General features: G+C 43.2%; 1 protein-coding gene across 15 annotated transcripts in view; it reads right to left on the reverse strand.

Moving 5' to 3' along the window:
- The window catches only part of ARPP21 (cAMP regulated phosphoprotein 21), a 102,962-nt gene that overhangs the window by 35,972 nt on the left and 46,319 nt on the right, over positions 1-20,671 (reverse strand). For all 15 annotated transcript variants that reach the window (XM_040964456.1, XM_040964419.1, XM_040964482.1 and 12 more), the window contains 4 exons: positions 13,290-13,471; positions 12,279-12,383; positions 10,561-10,821; positions 6,603-6,729 (listed from right to left, as the gene is read on the reverse strand). In XM_040964456.1, the coding sequence (XP_040820390.1) occupies positions 6,603-6,729; positions 10,561-10,821; positions 12,279-12,383; positions 13,290-13,471 (675 nt within the window). The remainder of the gene's footprint in view (positions 1-6,602; positions 6,730-10,560; positions 10,822-12,278; positions 12,384-13,289; positions 13,472-20,671) is intronic.

Consider the following 20,671-nt stretch of genomic DNA (forward strand, 5'->3'; position numbering starts at 1 on the left):
CTCCCCCCTCAGTCTCTATTTCTGCCACAAATACATTAGCATGCCAAAATCCAAGCCCTCTCTAACCCCACAAGTGGACTTCAGACCCTGTTACAAATCTCTTGGGTCGTTCAAATTGAAAAATTTAAATCCATTGGTTGATGTTTTGGCCTGTCATTCTCTTTGATTTTCAAACACCTGATAATATTTTTGTTAGATTTGAATTGGAAGGCCAAGATGTTTCCATTTTCCATTTAAATAGTCACACAACAATGGCCAGCTGAGGCACCATGTTTTCTACTGAGGAAAGATGACCCACCTGATAAGGGCTGGCACTGTGGCACACCAAGTTACAGTATTTCTGGCAATGCCAAAATCCTGTATCAGTGCACCCGCTCAAGTCTCATCTCCTCTTCCATCCCACCATCCTGCTCACGTGCGAGGGAAGGCACTGTATGAGAGCCTAACAATTTAGATCCTTGCCGCTCATGTGGGAGACCTGGCTCAGACGTGGCTATCTGAGGGGTAACTGGAAAGTAGATTTCTCTCTTTCTCATCTTCTTTCTATCTCCTGCTCTTTCCCTCTCTTTGTAGTTCTGCTTTTCAGACAAACATATCTTAAGATTGATGAAAGAGAATGCTTTCTTTCTTTAACCTCTCTGCCACATCCATATACTCTGCCACCCACCCACCAATAGGCACACACTGATACACACCCTGCATAAATCAAAGTGAATAGAAGTTGACATATTATTCATGTTCTAAACATTTATTGCTGCTCGTTATACCACAGAACCTTGCTTTATGTCTCATCTTGACATTTGCATTTTGAATATTAGCATGTTATTTTAAATACTTATCAGCCAAATTCACAACATCTACTACGTTGATAGTAAAGTATTAAAATAAGATGCAAAATACAAGTTAAAGAGTAAATTTGGAGGTCTTGGCGTGGTGGCTACGTCCTCACCTATCACACGCCAGGATCCCATATGGGTACCAGTTCTAATCCTGATGGTTTCACTTTTCATCCTGCTCGCAGCTTGTGGCCTGGGAAAGCAACTGAGGATGGCCCAAAGCCTTGGGATCCTACACCCCCAAGGGAGACCCAGAAGAAGCTCCTTGCTTCTGGTTACTGATGGGCTCAGCTCCAGCTGTTGCAGCCACTTAAGGAGTAAATCCTCACATGGAAGATCCTCCTCTCTGTCTCTCCAACTACTTCCTGCATATCTCACTTTCCAATAAAAATAAATAAATCTTAACACAGAATAAGTATTGGGGTGGTCCTTGCCCTTCACACTAGCTTACATGTAAGCCAGTGCTGCCACATTGTTCTCGCGCTGGTATACTAGTAGTAGCAACATCATGTGGGAGCTTGTGAGGAATACAACAATCTGGACCGGTTTGGGAGCTACGAGTCAAAATGTGTATTTCCACAATATCTTGGTAGTTTATTTGGGCACTGAGGTTTTAGGACCACTGGCTGTGATAATTTCTACCCCACCTCTTCCAAGGTGAGAGTTTGGAAATGGTATGCACTAGCTCTTGGTTTGTGTGTAGCGGGGACTTAGAAGCATTGAACAGGTACAACAAACCAAGTGTGCAATGTCCATTTTTATGTAAGCGAGTCATCTTGTGAGGTCTGTTAGACAGAGAGTAAGGGAACGCTGAAGGGACAGAAGACAGAATAACTGAAGATTCCCCACAATTGTAATCTGCAAAGTATTCTAATTGCAATATCACAAGCCAGGGTGCAGCATCTTTTTCTCAACATAGAGACTCGAGAAAAAAAATATAGCAAGGATGTACATAAAATAGGCCAAGGAAAACACTCCCCTCCCTACCCCAGAAAGCTGCTTGCAGTTTTGCATTTTGATGCATTTTTAAGATTTGTTTTTCATGGTTTCTGTCTAAAATGTAATTTGAAAAGTAGACCATATTTTTTTTGTATGGAAAATGCTCTATCAAACTCTTCTCCCCCTTCCCCAAACGAATCATTCAGTAGATACCTGGGAATGCGGGAAGTTGGAATAGGAAAGGGATTTTTATAAAGCCCTGGGGAGAAGCAGCTCCAGAGCTTTCTGATTCTGCACTTCGTGGTCTGCAACAATTATAACCTAATTGGAGGCTCTCTCAACTCTGCGTTTCTTTTTTTCTATTTCCGATGCAGACAGATTTCCTTCACTGTCCTATTTTCATGGCACTCAGAAACCCAGACTCCCCTGTCGCTGCAGGAAGGCAGAGCTGTCTGTTTTCAGCAGGCATCTCTCTTCTTCCGCATCCTAACATGCCATCACTGAAAGGAAGCACGTGTGACATAACGGCATGTCTCCTAGGGCGCGTTCATCCGAACCTCACTGTTCAGAGGGCCTTTAACCTTGCAACTCCTCTTTGCAGAATGTTCCTAACCTCTTGCAAGCTGTGACTTTCCGTATTCCTGAGGGTAAGAGCCAAATGATAACATGCTCTGTATGAGTTCCAAATGAATCCTCCATCCCTGGGGTTCAGGAACAAATACTCATTTCAGGTCTTCAGACAGTCTTCTAGTTGGCATTATAAGCAAAAATGCCTTAGCAGTCAAGTGAACAATTAGGTAGAAAATTGGTAAAAGAAGAGAAGATTCAAGTGACAAAATATCCCCCAAAGAATCATATGATGTGTACAGAGCACTCCCCGCCGGGGCAGCAGCATACCTAGTTTTCAGAAAGTGTTCATGGAGCATTCCCTAAGACAGATCATATCCTGCGCCATGAAGCCATCTGGGCCACTCCGTAAGGACTGAGATCATCAGAATGTGTTACGTAACTACCAAGGAATCCATCTAGAATCAACAGCAGAAAGGCAAAAGAAAAATCTCCAAACATGAACGTGCGAAACAACACACCTTTGGCAATCTAGGATTCAGAGAGAAAGTTACAAGGAAAATAAAACACACAAGTGAAAGGAAATAACACTATGACATATCAAAATACATGGAATGCAGCGAAAGTAAGGCTGAAAAAGAAATTTATAGTGCTAAATGTTCTCATTTTAAAAAAGGAAAAGCCTCAACTCAGCAATGTAGCTTGGGAACTACAAAAAGACAAAACTAGCAAAAAACAACAAAAAAGACCAAAACAAATCTTAAGTAAGCAAAGGGACCATAAAAATAGAAAAAAAATCAATGAGATTAAAATATTAAACAATGAGAAAAAAATCAATGAAACAAAGAGCGAGTTATTAAAATTTACAAATTTAGACAGGTATGGAAATAAACAAAACAAAACAAAACAAATCAAACAAGCAAACAAAAACAGAAACAAAGCCAGCCCAGCAAGGAAATAACCTAACATATTCTGAAAACTTTAGAAAAAGTATGTCACTGTCAGATTTACATTTCTATGAAATTCAAGAACTTACAAGAACTGGGTCAAAAACCATCAACACTCAAAAAGGATGAAGATCATCTGGCTAGTTCTAGACCCATAAAGAAATAGAAGCGAGCATTTAGTCAATAAAAATATTATTATTGTGATGATAATACTGAGCCTAGATTTTTTTTCCCCCAAATGCCTTTTTATACAACTGTATAACACTTTTTAAGTTAATTTTTGTTGCTTTCATGACACATTCACAATTTGGGGGAATCAAAAATGAAGTTACATGTAATTCCTTTCAAATCAAAATAGGACGGAAACACGGAGTTGGGAACACTATCAAAGAAGTTTTTTTTTCCCTTTCTTTCTGATATGTGATTGAGTATTGACATGTCTCAGTGAATCTGGTTATTGATCAGCTTCCCAAAATGATCTAGTAGGAACATTTTGCTGAGTCAGCAATTAAAAGCCAGGTTTCTTCTGCTTTAATCAAACTGTAACTGAATGACAAGCAGAACACATCCTGTGTCTGTAACACAGCCATGCTGGCTTAGGTACTAAAGACTAGGTTTTTTTTTTTTTAATTGATTAGGCTAGTCAATAAAGGTGACACTAGTCACCATGTTTATACTGCTCCTAAAATGTGGTCAGCACACAGGCTTAACACCAGACCAGATTGGGTGATTCTTCAACTTGGTCAAGTCCTGAGACATAGAGGTAATTTATTTCACCCACGTGAGCAAGAATTTCTTTTGTCCATAAGTCATGTACAGTAATATCTCCCATGTAAATCTGTGGTGGGCTTAAACAAAGCTTGCAAACACTTAGTACCACCCCTAGCCCATAATCCATCCTCAGCCTTCCGTGGGTATAATTACTGATGTTATTTTGGGACCTTCATTTTTAAAAATTTTTTTCTAGTTCATCTCATGAGGCTGTTCCCTCTGCAGGGAACCCATTGACACAGACCTGCCTCCACCATGCTCTGGCACGGCCCTTTGGGTGCTTCAGAGCCAAGGAACCCACAGCCTCTGTCCTGTCATCAGAGTTATCCGGGTTCTATCAGCAGAGGTGATTCGCTCAGATCAGGGGACACCATCCACCCCCCCAGATATCTGGTACATTCAGCACTGTGATTTGAGGCCAGCTCCCAGGCTTAGTAGTCACAGAATCTAGACCTCCAAGGGCTAGGTCAGCATAGAGGTGGTCACTTCTTGGAAAACCACTGTTTCCGTTTCCTTTCACTCTCCTCGCCTTCCCATTGCCCTAATACCTAAAGCACGGACCTGGCTTCTTCTATCTTGTGCTCAGAGCTGCCTTTAGGCTCCTGCAACTCATCATAGAGCCATGATTTCACTTGCGAATGGTGATGCGTAAATCACAAGACGTGCCAAAGCCAGTAGACGGCCACGGGGTATAGCTGCACTCACAATTAGGCTTCTGTGGGATGCAACAGGGGATTTTATCATCCCTAAATTCTCCCATCATGCTTTAGGAAAGAATCAACATTCTATAGGCATCCCCCCCCGCCCCCACCAAGACCATCATTGTCAGTGAAGCTTCTAGTAGGGAGAAATAACGTGGTTGTCCTAAACTGACTCCGTTGTCCATGACAGGATCTAGCTTCCTCAGCCCTCACACACATCCACAGGATACTGGTTCAGCAGGTTGTGGCACATCTGTAACTACCTTCTTTTGTTTGACCACACTCTTACTGGAAGCCTAAAATCCCTTTTCAGAGAATTACCGCATAACAGCACGAAATTAAGCAACAAGAAAATCGTGATCATTAGGTATGTGTTATCTTCCTTCTTCTAAAGTCATTGTGAACCAAAAGGAAAACTTCACAGCCTCTGAGTCAAGATCTGGGACGTGCCACCCATGACTTCTTTTAATACACAATAACAGAAGCAAACGAGAGACAGCTCAGTAGGAAGGCAACACATCACTGTAATATGTGTCTGAACCGCTAGCACAGTTATCACTGCTATGATGGAGGGGGAAAAACGTGTTCCAAAAACCAGAGAAACTATTGGCAAATGCTTCTCTTGACTATTAATTTGTGACTCTTTTGGGCTCTTACTGCTGCACAAGCATAAAGGCATTAAGAGGTCAGGTGTATTCTTCCCTAAAGTATTACAACCTTGCATGTAACAACACAAAATGCAGCTGGAAGTAATCGGGGGTCATCAGCGCCTCCAGTTCTTTCACACAGTTTTCATATAGCTCACGAGGTGAACTAAAGAACATACAGACTTCCACAGCTCTGAAGAATTTCATTCTGTCTCCAAAGTGGCCCCATGTTGCATTTTAAGGTGCTCGTCATGGCTAATCTGTTGCAAGCACTCTGCTTTTCCTTCCCCCCATACAAATGACACATTGCAGCTCTGTATTACGGATCTACATATAAGCAGTACACATTACCTATGCATTTACAGATTCAGTGCCAAAGTCACACACCAAGGGGGCATTGCTGAGCAGCAGCAGGGAGCATGTGTGCTGTAGCACGACCTACTTACGGCAGGCAGGCAGGCAGGCAGGCAGGCAGGCAGGCGTCTTCGGCATGACAATTAGCAGCTTTTCCTGCAGTCTGGTCAGCAGGAAGGACACCAGTTCTCCCTAGCACACCTCACTCTGCTGGGCTCCTGCTGCTCTCTGGGTCATGGCATTCCGTTAGGAGTGTGACACAGTAGGGAAAGAGACCGGTTCACTGTGAGACCTGCTACTCACTCTCGTACAGTGTATCGGCCCCCCTTCCCACTGCACAGTGGCTGCCGGGCTCTGGGCAGGAGGCAGGTGGCCATGGAGAGAGTGAACCAGGAAGTCAGAATTCCATACCATGATACATGCTGCATTGTTGGGAGCCTTTTTTTTTAAAGATAGTATTAAAACAACCCAATCTGGTTTTCTAGACATTTGAACAGGGTATGTTCTTTTATTAAACAGAAAAAGGGGAAACATAGGAACTAGGGAGACGGGGGCATGGCATACTTCTTGTTTTCAAATACCATAAGAGACCCCGCTGTTGTTTTTGCACCTGAGCATGGCATGCACACGCGTGAGTAGATAGATGCGCCCTTCACTTTCTTGCACTGATCAATTTTCCCTGTAGGGTTAGCCAAATGCTTTTTCAGCTACTTTGTGAACGGGAAAAGAAATTCATTTTTCAATTGCCAAGTGTGGGAGGCCATCCAAAGAGTACAGCTGCAGTCCTAGCCAGCAAAATCACGGGGTTAGGAGAGAAAATGTTGAATAGAATCCAAGTACCTGCTTGCTGTGCTGCCTGTGGCATCTGTTGACTTCTCTGAGCGCTGTACTGTACTGAGGCCATGGGCCGGTACTGCTGTGTGGTTGAGGTAGGGTACTGACCAGATGAATAATAGTAGACAGGCATCTGTGGCAGATGGGAGACAAAGCAGGGCATGAGAACTGCATGGTCAGGAACACTTTTTCATCCACAATGCACTGTCACTTTATGATGCCGTATGATTGCATTGATTAGAATGAAGGCCCTTCAGAATTGCTTGTAAGACAACATGTATGTCCTGTTACTTCTCCTGGAGTGAAATGAAACACACCTAACCCTTGAATCTGAGCCATTTCCAAGGCTTGCTTTGACCAGTGAATGCAACGAGATAGAAGCCAGCTCAGAGACTTGCAAACCTGATCTTTAGCAGACTTCCTGTAGAAGGGGAGTCTAGCCAGGAGGAGGAAGTCTAGTGAATCTGCTGGGGAGAGAGGCCTCCTGCAAACCAAGGGGACTCAATTTGACAAGCCTCTCCTCTCATTTCAGACATGTCAGCACAGCCCCAGCCAATACCATATGGAGCAGAGCGGAGCCAGCTGTCGTGAGCTCTGCCTTAATACCTAACCTAGTCAGGACAACAGCTGATTTAAACTCTCTCAGAATTCTTTTCTGTGATTGGCAAGCAGGTAGTATACAAAATTTAGGTTCAACCAAATCAGGGGAAGGGCCAGCCCTATTGCTCATGTCACCATGCCCTGTAACTTTCCTTTTTCAAAACAGAAACACTAAAAAGGAGCAGGGTTCTGGCACCTAAATGGCCACAATAGTCAAGGCAAGGAGAGGCCAGCACACTGGAACACCCTGGTGAATTACAGGGACCTGAGTATTTGCGCCACCATCTGCTGCCTCCCAGGAGACATTATCAGGAAACTGCATCAGCAATAGGGCAGCCAGGACTCCCCCGGCACTTCGACAAACCAAGAGGGCATGGTGAGGGCTTAACCCTCCGCACCACATCCTGCCCTCTGCAACTTTCTGTAACTGAAAGCATCCTAAGTATCTCAGATCCAGTCAAGTCAAAAGTTTCTTGATCTGGAAGGACTATATTTTTTGCCCATTTCATTTATATAAAAGCTATATTACGAATTCATTGTTTCTTCTCTCTTCTTTGAAAGAAAAGAGGTACCTTATTTAAAAGCCTACGAGAGTTATAGACATAAAATAACATCATAAGGTTTTTGTGGCTATTTTGTTTTCTGATTTGTTGGCATTAAATAGGAAACCATTTTCTATTTCAGTCTTAGTATTGAAATATACATAAAAGAATGTTCTGTTGTAGGACAAAGCAGGAACAAAGGGTAACTGAATCTGTATGGATCCCATTTGATCATTCAAGGCTATAATGTTGATCACCTAGTAATATTGATATTTATGGGAAAGAGGATGGGTGAGCGAGTTTCATTCAACCATGGGTCAGCATCAAGCAGCTAGCATGTAATATACATTGTCTATAGTAATTTCCCTTGCTTTTTAATAGGGTAAGTGTTAAAAATCTCAAGTAATTTTCTATGTCTGAAGACCCAAGTGATTCTGGAGTTATGTTTCATTTATACTGCAGCTAATTGTGGCTCTATCGTTCTCCACCAGATGCCTTCAATATTGAGAATGAGAAAAGCCAATGTCAAATTCATTCATCAGCATTATATTTACATGTCTTTCAGGAACGATAGTATTTTGCTACCTTAGGAAAGACTGTCTTGATTAAGTCTAAGTTAAAAAAATGTTGCATTGATTCCTTACTCTTCGCTCTTACTTTCCACATGAAACAGCAACACCTTAAGGGCAGACAACTGGAGTTCAAACACTTGGACGCTTCCTCATGATCACACTTGGCTTGATAAAAGAACAGCTATGTGTAAAACAGTCAAGAAGTGTTCATTTGATAGTTTTTATTTTTTCCTTCCAGATCTCCCTCCTTTTGGCACTTTGACAAGCTGTTTTAGAGAGCTAAAGGCTTTTATCTCAGTAGCTCTCCGAAGCGCAGCCTTGGCCACCTCTTAGAAATGATGGCCTCCAGCCACAGAAATCAAGTAGTCACTTGTCTATTCTCACCCACCCTGAGAAGAAGGAAGGCAACCCAGGCTCACAGAAATCTTTTTTTTTTTTTTTTGGATTCGTATGCAAAATTTGGAGGGAAAAAGGAGACGGGACAACCCCAAATGAAGCAGTGACGTATTTACAATCCCTCGAAGATGTGGAGTGTCCAAAAATGTTCTGATGAGGAGAAGACGTAAATAAATCAGAAAGCAACAGGAAACTTTAACAACAAGCACGTCTTCCATTTCTCCTCTTCAGCTCACTCTTTCCCTTGCAGTGACATGCCAGCCATCCGGTGGGCATTTGGAATGCACACACAGCAGAACTGCTCAAGCTGGTTCCTCCTTCCGCAGGCATGTATCACATACCCACATATGTGTATGGGCTTAATCTCAACTGAGTTCTTTCCATTTGTGTAGTCAGGTAATCAGACTTCTTTTCAACATTTATTAAGGTGAAAGTCACTACGGAGTGTATCCTACACCTTATGTGTCATTAAATCGGACAAAGTCCAGACTGATGGTGAGCCACACCTTCCTTTTATATCTTAAAAATCCAATGGAAAAGAAATAGAAATGTTTCTCCTATAGACAGTTGGGGGTGCTCTGAATTTCCTTTGTGCAGGACACTGTGAAATTCCTCCATCAGAGAACTGCTTCAAACATTTTTTTTTTAATTAAAAAATATTAAACATTGTGTTGACTCTTCTCTTGGGAAACAGAAATGGATAAGGGCTCTTAGATGCCAGTTAGACTCAAAGAGCTAAGCCATGTTTCATCAGTCATTAAACATAAAGAGCTTAATTTGCTCATCTAATCATTAACATATTAACAAAATCCTTCCCCCTGTGGCTTCAAGCTACTTTTATACATTTCTTTAAATGCTGCTAGGGAAGAGATAGTGTTAGGAAGACAGTGGAAGATGAACTATGAATGAATCACTTGAAATCCAACGAACAACTGAGTGGAAGTCATTTCATGGTGGAGGGTTTTGTGTGACTTGAAAAGAAAATAATTTATTCACGATGTTAAAGGCAGTGAGACAAATGACCCAGAGGGGATGCTGCACTTTAAGCCTCTCGTCCAGTGCCAGACTTCATAATTAGGATAGAATTTGCTTGGGAGATGTGTGCCTTGAAAATGGGCCAGAAAAGGTCTGTGTGCATTTTACATCTTGACAGTAATCACTTTCCATATTCTACAAGGGATGCCCAGGAGAGCAGCTGAGATGCTCAGTGGTGAACAGTAGCACATAATCAGTCTGAGAAGACAGTAAAAACCAGTGATCTGTGGTGTCTTACATGCTCAAGTCAATTAAATATGATGAATGGCTACCTGAGAGTGCAGACACGAGCTCTGCATCTCCCTGGGGAGAGGAGAGGACAGTGGGTACCAACTTACCTTCCTCCTTTATATTCATGGAGGAGCTCCTGCCTGGAGCACTAGATTAGCTCCAGAAGACGCTTGTGAATTGATAAGAAACACGGTGGAAACATACGTGCATTTGTGCAGCTGCGACAAGGGAGGGCACAGGCCTGTAGGCACAAGGCTTCCTCCTTCTGAAAGCTTTCTGCTTCTGGGAAAACCTGTGCATATGCATCCCACAGAAGGGTCTGCTTCCTTAGGTCCTCTGGACCAGCGGCTTGGAAAGTGGGATAGTTCTCTGTTGCACAGTGGGCAAAGGGCAAGTTTCATCCAGCTTTCTGAGCCAAAGACTGCCCGACCAAACAAAAGCATAAAAGAAGCTCTATTGGAGGGGAAATACCAATATTGACCAGAAGACAAATCAGGTTGGTCTTGTGAATAGTGTACAGGAAGAGATGAAGGTCAAAACAAACCATCCATCAGCTGTGAGTCATAGCTGTGAGCAAAACACACCTACCTGTGCAGATGGAGGCTGTTGCACAAATCCCTGCGGGGAGGGTGGGGGTTGGAGCACTTGCTGGGAGATGGGAGGACCAGAGCCTGTGCATCCCCCTGAAGGGAGCTGCTGGCTTGCAGAGGCAAGGATGTAGCTGGGCTGCTGGGCTGGTTGTGGCACGAGGGAGGATGGGTAGACAGGACCCTGTGGGGGCTCCGGAGTCTCTCCTGAGGACTGCCGGCTCAGGTTCATCTGGTTGAACTGGGTCGCCACGTCATCTCTCTGCAAACCATGAGAATAAAGACATCATCTGGGTCAGTGTGATGATAAGAGAGACACAAGGAGACGGATATAGGACGTGAACTTGTAGCTGTGGGAGAGGGAACGTGTAAAACTGGGGGAAAATGCAATGATGATCAGAATAAGAGCACACGTGAAGGTTTGAATTACCAACAGGAAACAATTCAATCCAAATAACCCCTCTTGTTAAAAATATGCATTCTGGGCCTGGCGCCGTGGCCTAGTGGCTAAGTCCTCACCTGGCATGTGCCAGGATCCCATAGGGGTGCCGGTTCTAATCCTGGCAGCCCCACTTCTCATCCAGCTCCAGTTGAGGATAGCCCAAAGCCTTGGGTTTCTGTACCCTCATGGGAGATCCAGAAGAAGTTCCAGGCTCCTGGCTTCAGATTGGCTCAGTTCCGGCAGATGTGGCTGCTTGGGGGGAGTGAACCAGTGGACAGAGGTTCTTTCTGTATCTCCCTCTGGTATATCTGGCTTTCCAACAAAAGCAAAAGAAATCTTTTAAAAAAGTATTCTGTTTATTTGAAAAGTAGAAAGAGAGAGGCTATTATCTGCTGGCTCACTCCCCAAATGGCTACAACAGCTGGTGTCGGGCCAGGCTGAAGCTAGGCACCTGGAGCTCTATCGCATCTCTTGTATGCATGGCAGGGGTCCAAGAACTTCAACATGCCCTTTTGTTTTCTCTGGTGCATTGGCAGGGAGCTGGATGAAACTGGAGCAGCCTGGACTACAACTGTCCTTTTGAAATGAGAGGCAGGTGCCACAGGTGTTGGTGTGATCAGCTGTGCCACGATACCAGCCCCCAAACCTCCCTCTTCAATGCAAAAAGGTAATGATTTGCTCTGTTGAGAGCCTTGTGTTCTGTCTGGAATAGGCAGCTGAGCTTCCTGGCTGCCATCATCAGACCTACCTTTAAAGAGAGGTGGAAGCACCTGTGCTGGATGCCGTGCATCCGTGTCATGGAGAGGGAGCCAGAACTGATGCAACACTGGCCTAGCTCATTCTTTCAACTGCTTTTCAAAAGGTGCTCATACATTGAGGAGTGGTGAATACAAGCACATGCTTGGAGCAGGGGCCTCTGGGAACACTTCTATCAGGAGCCCAGAGTGGTGAGAGCTACCAGCCTGACTCTGACCTTGAGATATTTCTCAGATCCCCACACTTCATCTGTGTCTCTCTATTCCTGCCTTGTCCTGAGGGTTTTTTGTATGCCTCAGCCGTGCATGACCTTATAAGGGTACCAGAGTGCAGATGCATTCAACATGGACAAGGCAGTGAATGGGGAACGAAGCCTTATTTTGCAGAGATGGGTCCATCGTCTCACTTGACAGTCAGCCGAGGTTACCCAGCCAGCACTAGCTGCTGCCGTACAGGAAAAGGAGCAAAACTAGTGACTATGTCATTGCAGGAGGGAAAGTTATCCACACGTAATACAGTACCATGGAGAAGTGCTGTGTTGCAGACACAGGGAGGAGATGCTGGGGAGGAAAAGAGACAGCCGGATATTGCACTGACTGGGAGGAAGCCTGCAGTCCCTGGACAGACTGGAAGAAACAAAATACACTAATTAGATCATGGAAAGCACTGAGGTTGAAATCCCACAGGAAGCGTGCCACTGTCCACACAGACCTGTCAGACAGGGGCATCCACCGCCAACAAAACGTTCAGGCACTGTAGTGGACAACACAGCAGAAAGGAGGCTTACCTACACACGGCAGATGCTCTTTTAAGAGAATACTAATCTGCTTAATGTTGGCAATGGCTAGATCCTCTGGGTATAAAAATATTGTCTGAAGACAGAATGAGGAAAGCCAAAAGCTCCGGGGCCTCCTGAGGACCTTTCCGGGTTCTGTGGGTGCGTCTGCACATCTGCTTAGCACGGGAGGCAGCTCTGCCTCTCTCCAAGTGGAGCTGGGATGAAAACCCAGTTCTCCCTGGCACCGACTTAGGTCTGCTCCTCTTACTGAAGAAGGCTTCTATATTGACTCTTTGGGGATATGAGCATTTGGTATAGGATGGGAATGACTGAGCAAGACAGTGCAAGGACCTATATGGGATTACAAGTTCGGTCTCTAAAACAGAGGAGCCCTGATACAGAACACATAAAACTAGATATTAGTGAAAACAAGCAGATTCACTTTATCCCCTAAGATGGTATATTTATTCTCTAGGATGATGCTCCCACTCTACAAGTCACTGGATGAAGCACCCATCTCTACTTCCACTTAAGCACCTGGATTATATCATGGGATCAAGGACCCCACCTCGGGCTCCAGACTGTATCCTTTCACCGAAGAACTCAGGCTGCTAAGTTTTATTTTAGGAAGCTTGAGGAGATGGGTTTGGCACCGCTGCACCCTGCGATGGCTGCTCTGAAGACCATGCAGCCTTCACCCCAGAACCCTTCCCTCCCCGTCTTCCCGTCTTCCCATCTTTCAACTTGCCTTTACCTGAGTGACCAGGGCCCCTGCCAGTGGCGGCTGTGGTGTCTGGACCTGTTGTGGAGGCTGAGGTGAGGCCTGCTGCTGGGGCTGCTGTGGGGGCTGTCCCACGATTGTGCCCCGCAAAGGCTGTTGGCTGGCAGGCGGGTTGTAAATAGCAGGAGTCCCATCAGGGTTCACAAAAGGCTGGCCTGCAAAGGAATCACAAGTTGCGGGCAAGATGAGCACCTCAGTCTCTTCTTGGGTGGAAGGTTTTTTCCAGAGAGCAACCCTGAGTCATGGGGCAAAGCCTTGGGATTCCAGGATGCTGGGATTTTCACCACTCTCATTTGTGAGTGCTACGAAACAACACCAACTCACACGATTTAAAGTGCAGCAGATGAAATCACCACCTTGAGCAAATTTTGCTGATGCTGACTGTATCTGCAGCCAATGCTGCCCAGCCGAGAGCCCTGTGAAAGGGCCAGCTTTGAAACCCATATACTGTGCTGCCCTATACTTTCAAGAACTCAGAGAATGACATGCACTAATGGGTGATGGCTGCTTCCCAGTCACACACCTCCAGGTACATTCAACCTCAAGATATTTATCGTTGTGTTTGCTTTGCTTCTGCCTTTTCACCAATTGAGAACCATGACCAGCTTCACGAAAACACATCCAACAGAGCACAAGCACATCCCTTGTGTACACAGATGGGCTACCATGAGTTTCAAGCTTGGTAAACTCATCGCAGAATGGCCTTACAATAGAGAAGCAGATACACATTCTTTTGTCTTACGAATTAACAGAAGGGCTCACCACCATTCCTGCTGCTCTGTTGCTGCTGTTGCTAATAGCATTGTTATCTTAGAGATGATGGGGTATTTCATCATCTTCAAAATAGCATCATTTAAGTCTCATCATGATTCAGGAAGGAAGAAAGTTACCTACTGTCCCCTTTTGTGTTTAGACAAGGAAATAGAAGTTCAACAGAAAGGTGCTAGGAATAAGGAGCTGAAAGGAGGGGAGTGGAAAGGGCAGGAAATGAGGGAGCACAGTAGAGGCAGAGCAAACAGGTACTTCACACACATGCCCTTAGCTGTTTCAGTAACACTCAGAGAGCTTTGTAATCTCATTTCACCATAGAGAATGCAAAATTAGGGCTCAGAGAGACCAAACAACATATTCCGGGGTATGAGCTAAACAACAGCCAAAAAACAGTGAGAGAATCAAGAACTCACTCTGATCTATAACATTGCAAAGACCTTTCACTTTCTAGTACACCAAATAACTTCGTGGACTCCACAGTTGCTCAGAAGGAGGACATGGTAAAGCGACGTATCATGAAAATGATATGCATCACTGAAAACTACGATTCAATGAATGTGAAGGCAGGGTGTGGGTAGGGCATGCTTCAAGGTGCACTTGTCCTTGGCATCAGCAGACAATGAAAGAGAAGGATCAGAACACGGGGAAATGGCTAGGGGCAGCGTGTGCACCACTTTTGAGTCCTTTCCCCTAGTTCTTGCAACTCTATTGGAAAGTAAGATTGTCCATGAGCTAAAGTCACATAGATGGTCTCCAGAAACCCAAGGGAAATGTCTGGGAGCACCAGGGCCCTCACATTTCTAAGGGGGAGCTTCCTTCTCTCGGCATTAAGGAGATGGAGCAGCCCATGCACTGCGTTCTTTCCAAGCACATACCAAGAGTCATTTATCCATACTGATACGCAGAGCTTGCCTGAGCAGTCTCGGGATAAAAAGCACAGGAGGGCAGAGAAAACTCAGCCTTGTTGAAATGTCACATGTAAAAAGTAAAACTCATCCATTTCATGAGATAAAATAGAAATAAAAAGCAAGTAGTACAAAGATTAAAAAAATGGTAAAGCAGACTCAAAGGGAACAGAATATTTTAGTGAACAAAACAGCATATAGTATCCATACAAGAATAGACTGCTGTCAAATAGGAGCTAAACAAATTAACTCCTGTATGCTAGCTAAACAGCACTAGTCATGGAAAGATGTCTTTTACATGATCCCATTTACTGCATACAAAAGCAGCCAAAACAATCAACTGCAACAGAAGTCATAACAGGAGTACTTTTGGAGGTGGGGGTTGATCCCAACATGAGAGTCATGGAATAATTATTAAGTGTATGTCTCATTCTGGGTGATGTTTAGATAGGTGTTCCCACAAGCAAAACTTTCTTGAGGGTTTTCTCTTTCTTTATGTGCAGGCTGTGCACACCATCATATATTTTATATCTCAATCCATTAAATTAAGGAAGCAAAATGGTACACTGTTTGGAGGCAAACACTGAGGCTGTAGTGAAACCAAACAAAATTTCATATAAAGAGATGGGCAGACTAACCTTAACTGTCTGTAATGGCAGAGTCTCAGGTCAGCAGTTAGGAACACAATTCAAGTCTCTAACACGAGTGGCAGGAAGCCAACCACTTGAGCCACCTAACCGCCCTCCTAGCTCTGAGCTAGTAAGAATTTGAAGTTAGGATCTAGAGCTGGGAATCAAACTCAGGTACTTCAATACAGGATGAAGGCATCTTAATGTTAGACACAGCATGTGCCCCTCTTACCACAGTTTCTGAATGCGAATAGATTGATGTGGATATGACAAGAAATTGTCAGTGCTGAGGTCAGTATGGTGGCTCACCAGGCTAATCCCTCAACCTGTGTCGCCAGCATCCAATGTGGATGCCACTTTGCGTTCCAGCTGCTCTACTTTCCATGCAGCATTCTGCTTACAGCCTGGGAAACCAGTAGATGATATCCTGGGTCCTTGGCACCCTGTACCCATGTGAGAGACCTGGAAGCAGCGTCTGGGACACTTGCTTAGGATTGGCTCAGATCCAGCCATCGTGGCCATTTGGGGAGTGAACCAGTGCATGGAAGAACTTTCTCTTTGTCTCTTCTTCTCTCTTTAAAATCTGCCTTTTAACTAGAAATAAATCTTTTCTAAAAAAAAAAGAAAGAAATTGTCTGTGCATGAAGATACTTGCCTAAATTAAAGATGTTCCTATAAATTTCCTGGGTATTAGTGGTTTTCTATGGGGGCAAAGCAAATGTGATCGTCACAGCATAAAGTGACAGGCCCAGAATAATGATTAAGTCTAGTGTCTTTTTTTTTTCAATATTCTTCATGCCCTTGATGCTTGTATTGTTATATTTTATCATTTTAAATATTTTTTGTCCTTTTTTAAAAATGCAACTTCCTTCTGGATTCAAAGTCTCAAGTCCACATTTTCCCTCCAAATCCATACGAACCTTCAAGCTTCAAAAATCTATCAACATATCCAGTGTTCTCATCCTTCAGTTTTCCGTTTTTGGTCATTTTTTATTTTAGAAAAAGAAGAGAGAAATTTTAGGCAGTGAAGCTTTTAAAAAATGTTTGAAAAGCAACAAGTATGTAATTTCATCTGAAATTCTTTCAAAACAATCTGGCTTTGTGCCTACGCACACGTGCACACACACACACATACACACACATACACATGCACACACACACATGCGCACACACACACACACAATAATGAGCGTAAAGAAAGAAAGTCATTGCTTCTTACATGACTTTCACTTTTCCCTAGCGAGGACTGATAAAATGTGAAACAGAATCATAACACCCCAATATTTAGGTGTCCTTGTGGAAAATTCTAGAGTCTCAATTTGAAACGTGATTAATGGACTCTACACTGGAAGAAATTGAGGCTTCTAAAAAATGCAGCGAGAGAGTACTCCAATAGTCACAGAAGTAGGCTCTTATGGAAAAAGAAGAAGGAATGAGAGATTGATTTTACATTCACTGAGGAAAGGTAGGGAAACTCTGTGACATATGAAACAAGTAAGGTGGTACTAAAGAAGGAGCAAAAGCAATTTTTCTAAGAGATCTGGCAGAGGTAAATATTGGTTTTCAAGTCAGGTAATCACATCATCTTTATATCCTATGATTTCTCCCAAACCAGATGTAATTAGGGTTGAATAAGCAATTAGTTTGAATGGCAGCTGTTGAAGATATGGGGCTGGTCCAAGATGAGGTTTTCACGTTAGCAATGGCACATGCATGCCCAGCCGGCTTTACCCTGTGTGTGTCAGTACTGGTAAAAATGTGCAGTGACAGCAAAAAAGCGAGCTTCCTTTCAGCTCAGAGTGGGGGGCAGAGAGACACTAAAAGCAGCCTGCTCTTTTCTCTCCAGGATATAAATTTGGGGTTAAAAACACTCTACAATCCACATCCACACGTAAAGTGAGTGTAAGATCGTATGTCGATAACGTGTCATTTATGAGTATCTGTACCTGTACCTTGCTATTCATTCCAGGGAAGCAAAACAAAGAAAAATAAGTGAAACTACATACACAAATAAATGGATGAAAACAACTAAATAACAGCCCATCCAAAAAAGCTCAGAAATGTGCTAGCAGAAAGGAAGAGAAGTCAAGGGCACAGAAGATTCATGATTCCTAACAGGAAATCATTTCTGCAATGTTCTTGACATAACATTTGGGCTTTGGGCTGTGGCATTGTAATGGCTGGATGGGCAAGGTTGAGCTCAGTCCTAATAAAGATACATTTATAGTCAGCATAAGACGATTTCATGTTACATAAAAAAAAAAAAGATGGAAGTAGTTCGGATAAACTGGTTCTAAATATTTTAGTCCAAACTAAAAGAATAGCATTATGGAAGCCTATTGGGACTTTTTGATTGAGCAAAGCTCTAAACTGTTTGTGAATGTGAGGTTCCCACAAAAGGACTGCCCTCTCATACAGCGCTCACGCATTTGCAGATAAGTGCAAAGGAAAACAGCAGCCTAAACTCTGTGGGCATGAGATCCTTGAAAGACACCACAGCCTGTTGGCATCTCTACATTGCCCCGTGTTGAGAGAAAACAACCCAAAGAATTGGAGCTTTCTGCTACAAACTCCCAAAGGAGGCCAGCTCCAGGAGAGCCAGTGGGGAGGAAGTCCAACAGCCAGGAATTGTCTCGCAGAGAAAAAGATTCTATCTAGATAGTGCATTAAGGAAGAGGTTCCAGTGTGACGCATCCATCCACATGCTGGCCAAGTAAAGAAAGAGCAGGCCGGAGGTCTCCAGTTACAGTGGATCTGCTGAGGGCCAAGTCTATGGGCAGAGGAAATTAGCATTGTGGTTATGCTGGCAGAGCAGCAGGAATACAGGTGGATGTTGCTAGATTCACAAATATATTTGCTCCTTAATAACATGGGGTCAGCTGTTTTAGCAAATAAACTTTGACTTCAGTTTCATTAACACATGACTTGTAGACACATTGGTATTTTGAAGTCATTGCTTATTTTCGCTTAAGGTGTTTTTTCCGCAGTCTTCGTTTTATATCTGAAACACACTCTCAGGTGTGCCATTAATATATAAAAGGTAGCTGATATTATTTCAATAATGCTTAAGTACTGAGTACTTGCTCAGGACTACTACTCTGCTATCCGTTCTCAAGAAGCAATAAATACAATGAAAGAGCTTTGCCTAGGTCATTTGTACAAGGGGCTCATAAATGTGCCGGTGATGATGTAGCAATGAGTAGTGGTGAGATGAATCCGAGGGCAGTTCCCACGAGCAGCAAAATAGTTACATACTCTGAAACTGTATCACCAAAATATGCTTGCTGCGTATTGGGATAAAAGAATTTAGGAAATGGTGACCCATGTGGTTTCTAGGCAATTCACAGAAATAGAAGAGAAAGAAGATAAATTTCAGTCCCAAAGAGGTTAATTTTTCAAGACAGAGGTCAATAAAGATCATCATAAATACACATACATGCATGCATATTATTTATACCATATAATCATACATAGGGAATTTTTCAATTTGCAAAAATAAATAATCCTAAAAATGGAAGAAACACCCTATTTCAACATCCACCTTGCCAATCAGTCATAGCATACAACGCCTTGATAATTTTGCTTTTGGTCTTAGGGTATTTCCATGTGCAGCGGTTTTCAGATGAGACACGTGTGTCCAGCAGTGCCATCAGCTCCATTTCCTTAGCTGGATTCTATTTCGAAAGATATATTTTGGTAATAGCTCTCAATGACTCTGGCCAATGAATAAGAACTGAAGTTGGCAGCAGGCATGGTTTCATTTCTTTCTTCTATAAACAAGATTATGGATGATGATAAACACACACACACAAAATTATACTATCATTATCAATAATATTATTGCATTCTGCCCTAGATATTTTGTTGAGCTTGTTGAGCCACTAATTTTGCTTTCAAATGCACTGCTCAAAAATCCTTGGTGTGTGTTCTCCCCTGTAAGCTCTCCATCTCAATTAAAAGTGAGGGCAGCTAAGCCAACAGACTCAGATTAAACTTCGATCGGTACCCAGGGTAGCCTTTAAGTTTCTTGTCGAGTGTTTAGAATGATCCAAACAAAATAAAAAGAATCCAAAAATTCTCCTTTGAAGTATCTACCCCAAAGCTTCTAAATGGTCTTCTATAAAATGATCATGTCTTCCTTATGATATTTTCAAAATGTCTCAGACACCAGACCTTGAGAATGTGCCAAATGTTAGATGAAAGTGTGACAATTATTCAAGTAACTATTTCACGGTGGTTCTCTTGTGTCTCCCAAGTTCTTTATTACTAGTGGAACTATCAGTGTGAGACAATTGAATTGAATCACTTTTATGAGCTGCTCTCCAGCTTTGCATTTTTAAGCTTAGCCAATTGCAGAAATGCTCTGGGATGAACTAACACATGTCTGGTATAGATTTCAAGATAATTCCATTCCTTCCCATCCACCCTCCCCCTCCACACCCATCTCTCCATAGTGATTGCTTCTAGCCCGACTTCCTAAACCAGGCCTCCTTAGTGAGGGCACAGCCTATGCTTTGGGTGCCATGACACTGTGTTGTGAGGGCTGCCTTGAGAAACTGCGGCATGCTAATTGGCCTTTGTGGCTCCCACCTGTTAGATGCCAGTAGCAGCCACCTTTTCCCCTGTCTCTCAAATGAAAACTAATGCATCTTCAAAAGAAAACAACAACTAAAATGCCTGCAGAAATTGCCAAATGATCTTGGGGACATGTGAAAACCTGCCCCTGGTTGAGAAATTTTACGTACAATGTAGAACTTTCTCAATGTATTTGCTAATACCCAAAACTTTATGCCTTAGGTCCTTGGGAATCAATGATCTAGAATTTGATGCACTGAAGAAATGAAACTCAAAGCACCACATTCATCCGGGAATCCTGATGAAATAATGCCAAAAATCAACCTAGAGCTAGTATTTCTAAAACACATGAAAACTGGCTCTCTATCACCCGTTCTTCCTGCTATCTTACCCTGTTGCAGGAGCTGGGTAAAAAAATCCTCAAGTGAAAAAACAACTTTTATAATTAAGAATCCACTATATGTTCCCATCAATA

The sequence above is a fragment of the Ochotona curzoniae genome, unplaced genomic scaffold (assembly GCF_017591425.1).
Source record: "Ochotona curzoniae isolate NIBS_2020 unplaced genomic scaffold, NIBS_Ocur_1.0 contig_1302, whole genome shotgun sequence".
Classification (NCBI taxonomy): Eukaryota; Metazoa; Chordata; class Mammalia; order Lagomorpha; family Ochotonidae; genus Ochotona; species Ochotona curzoniae.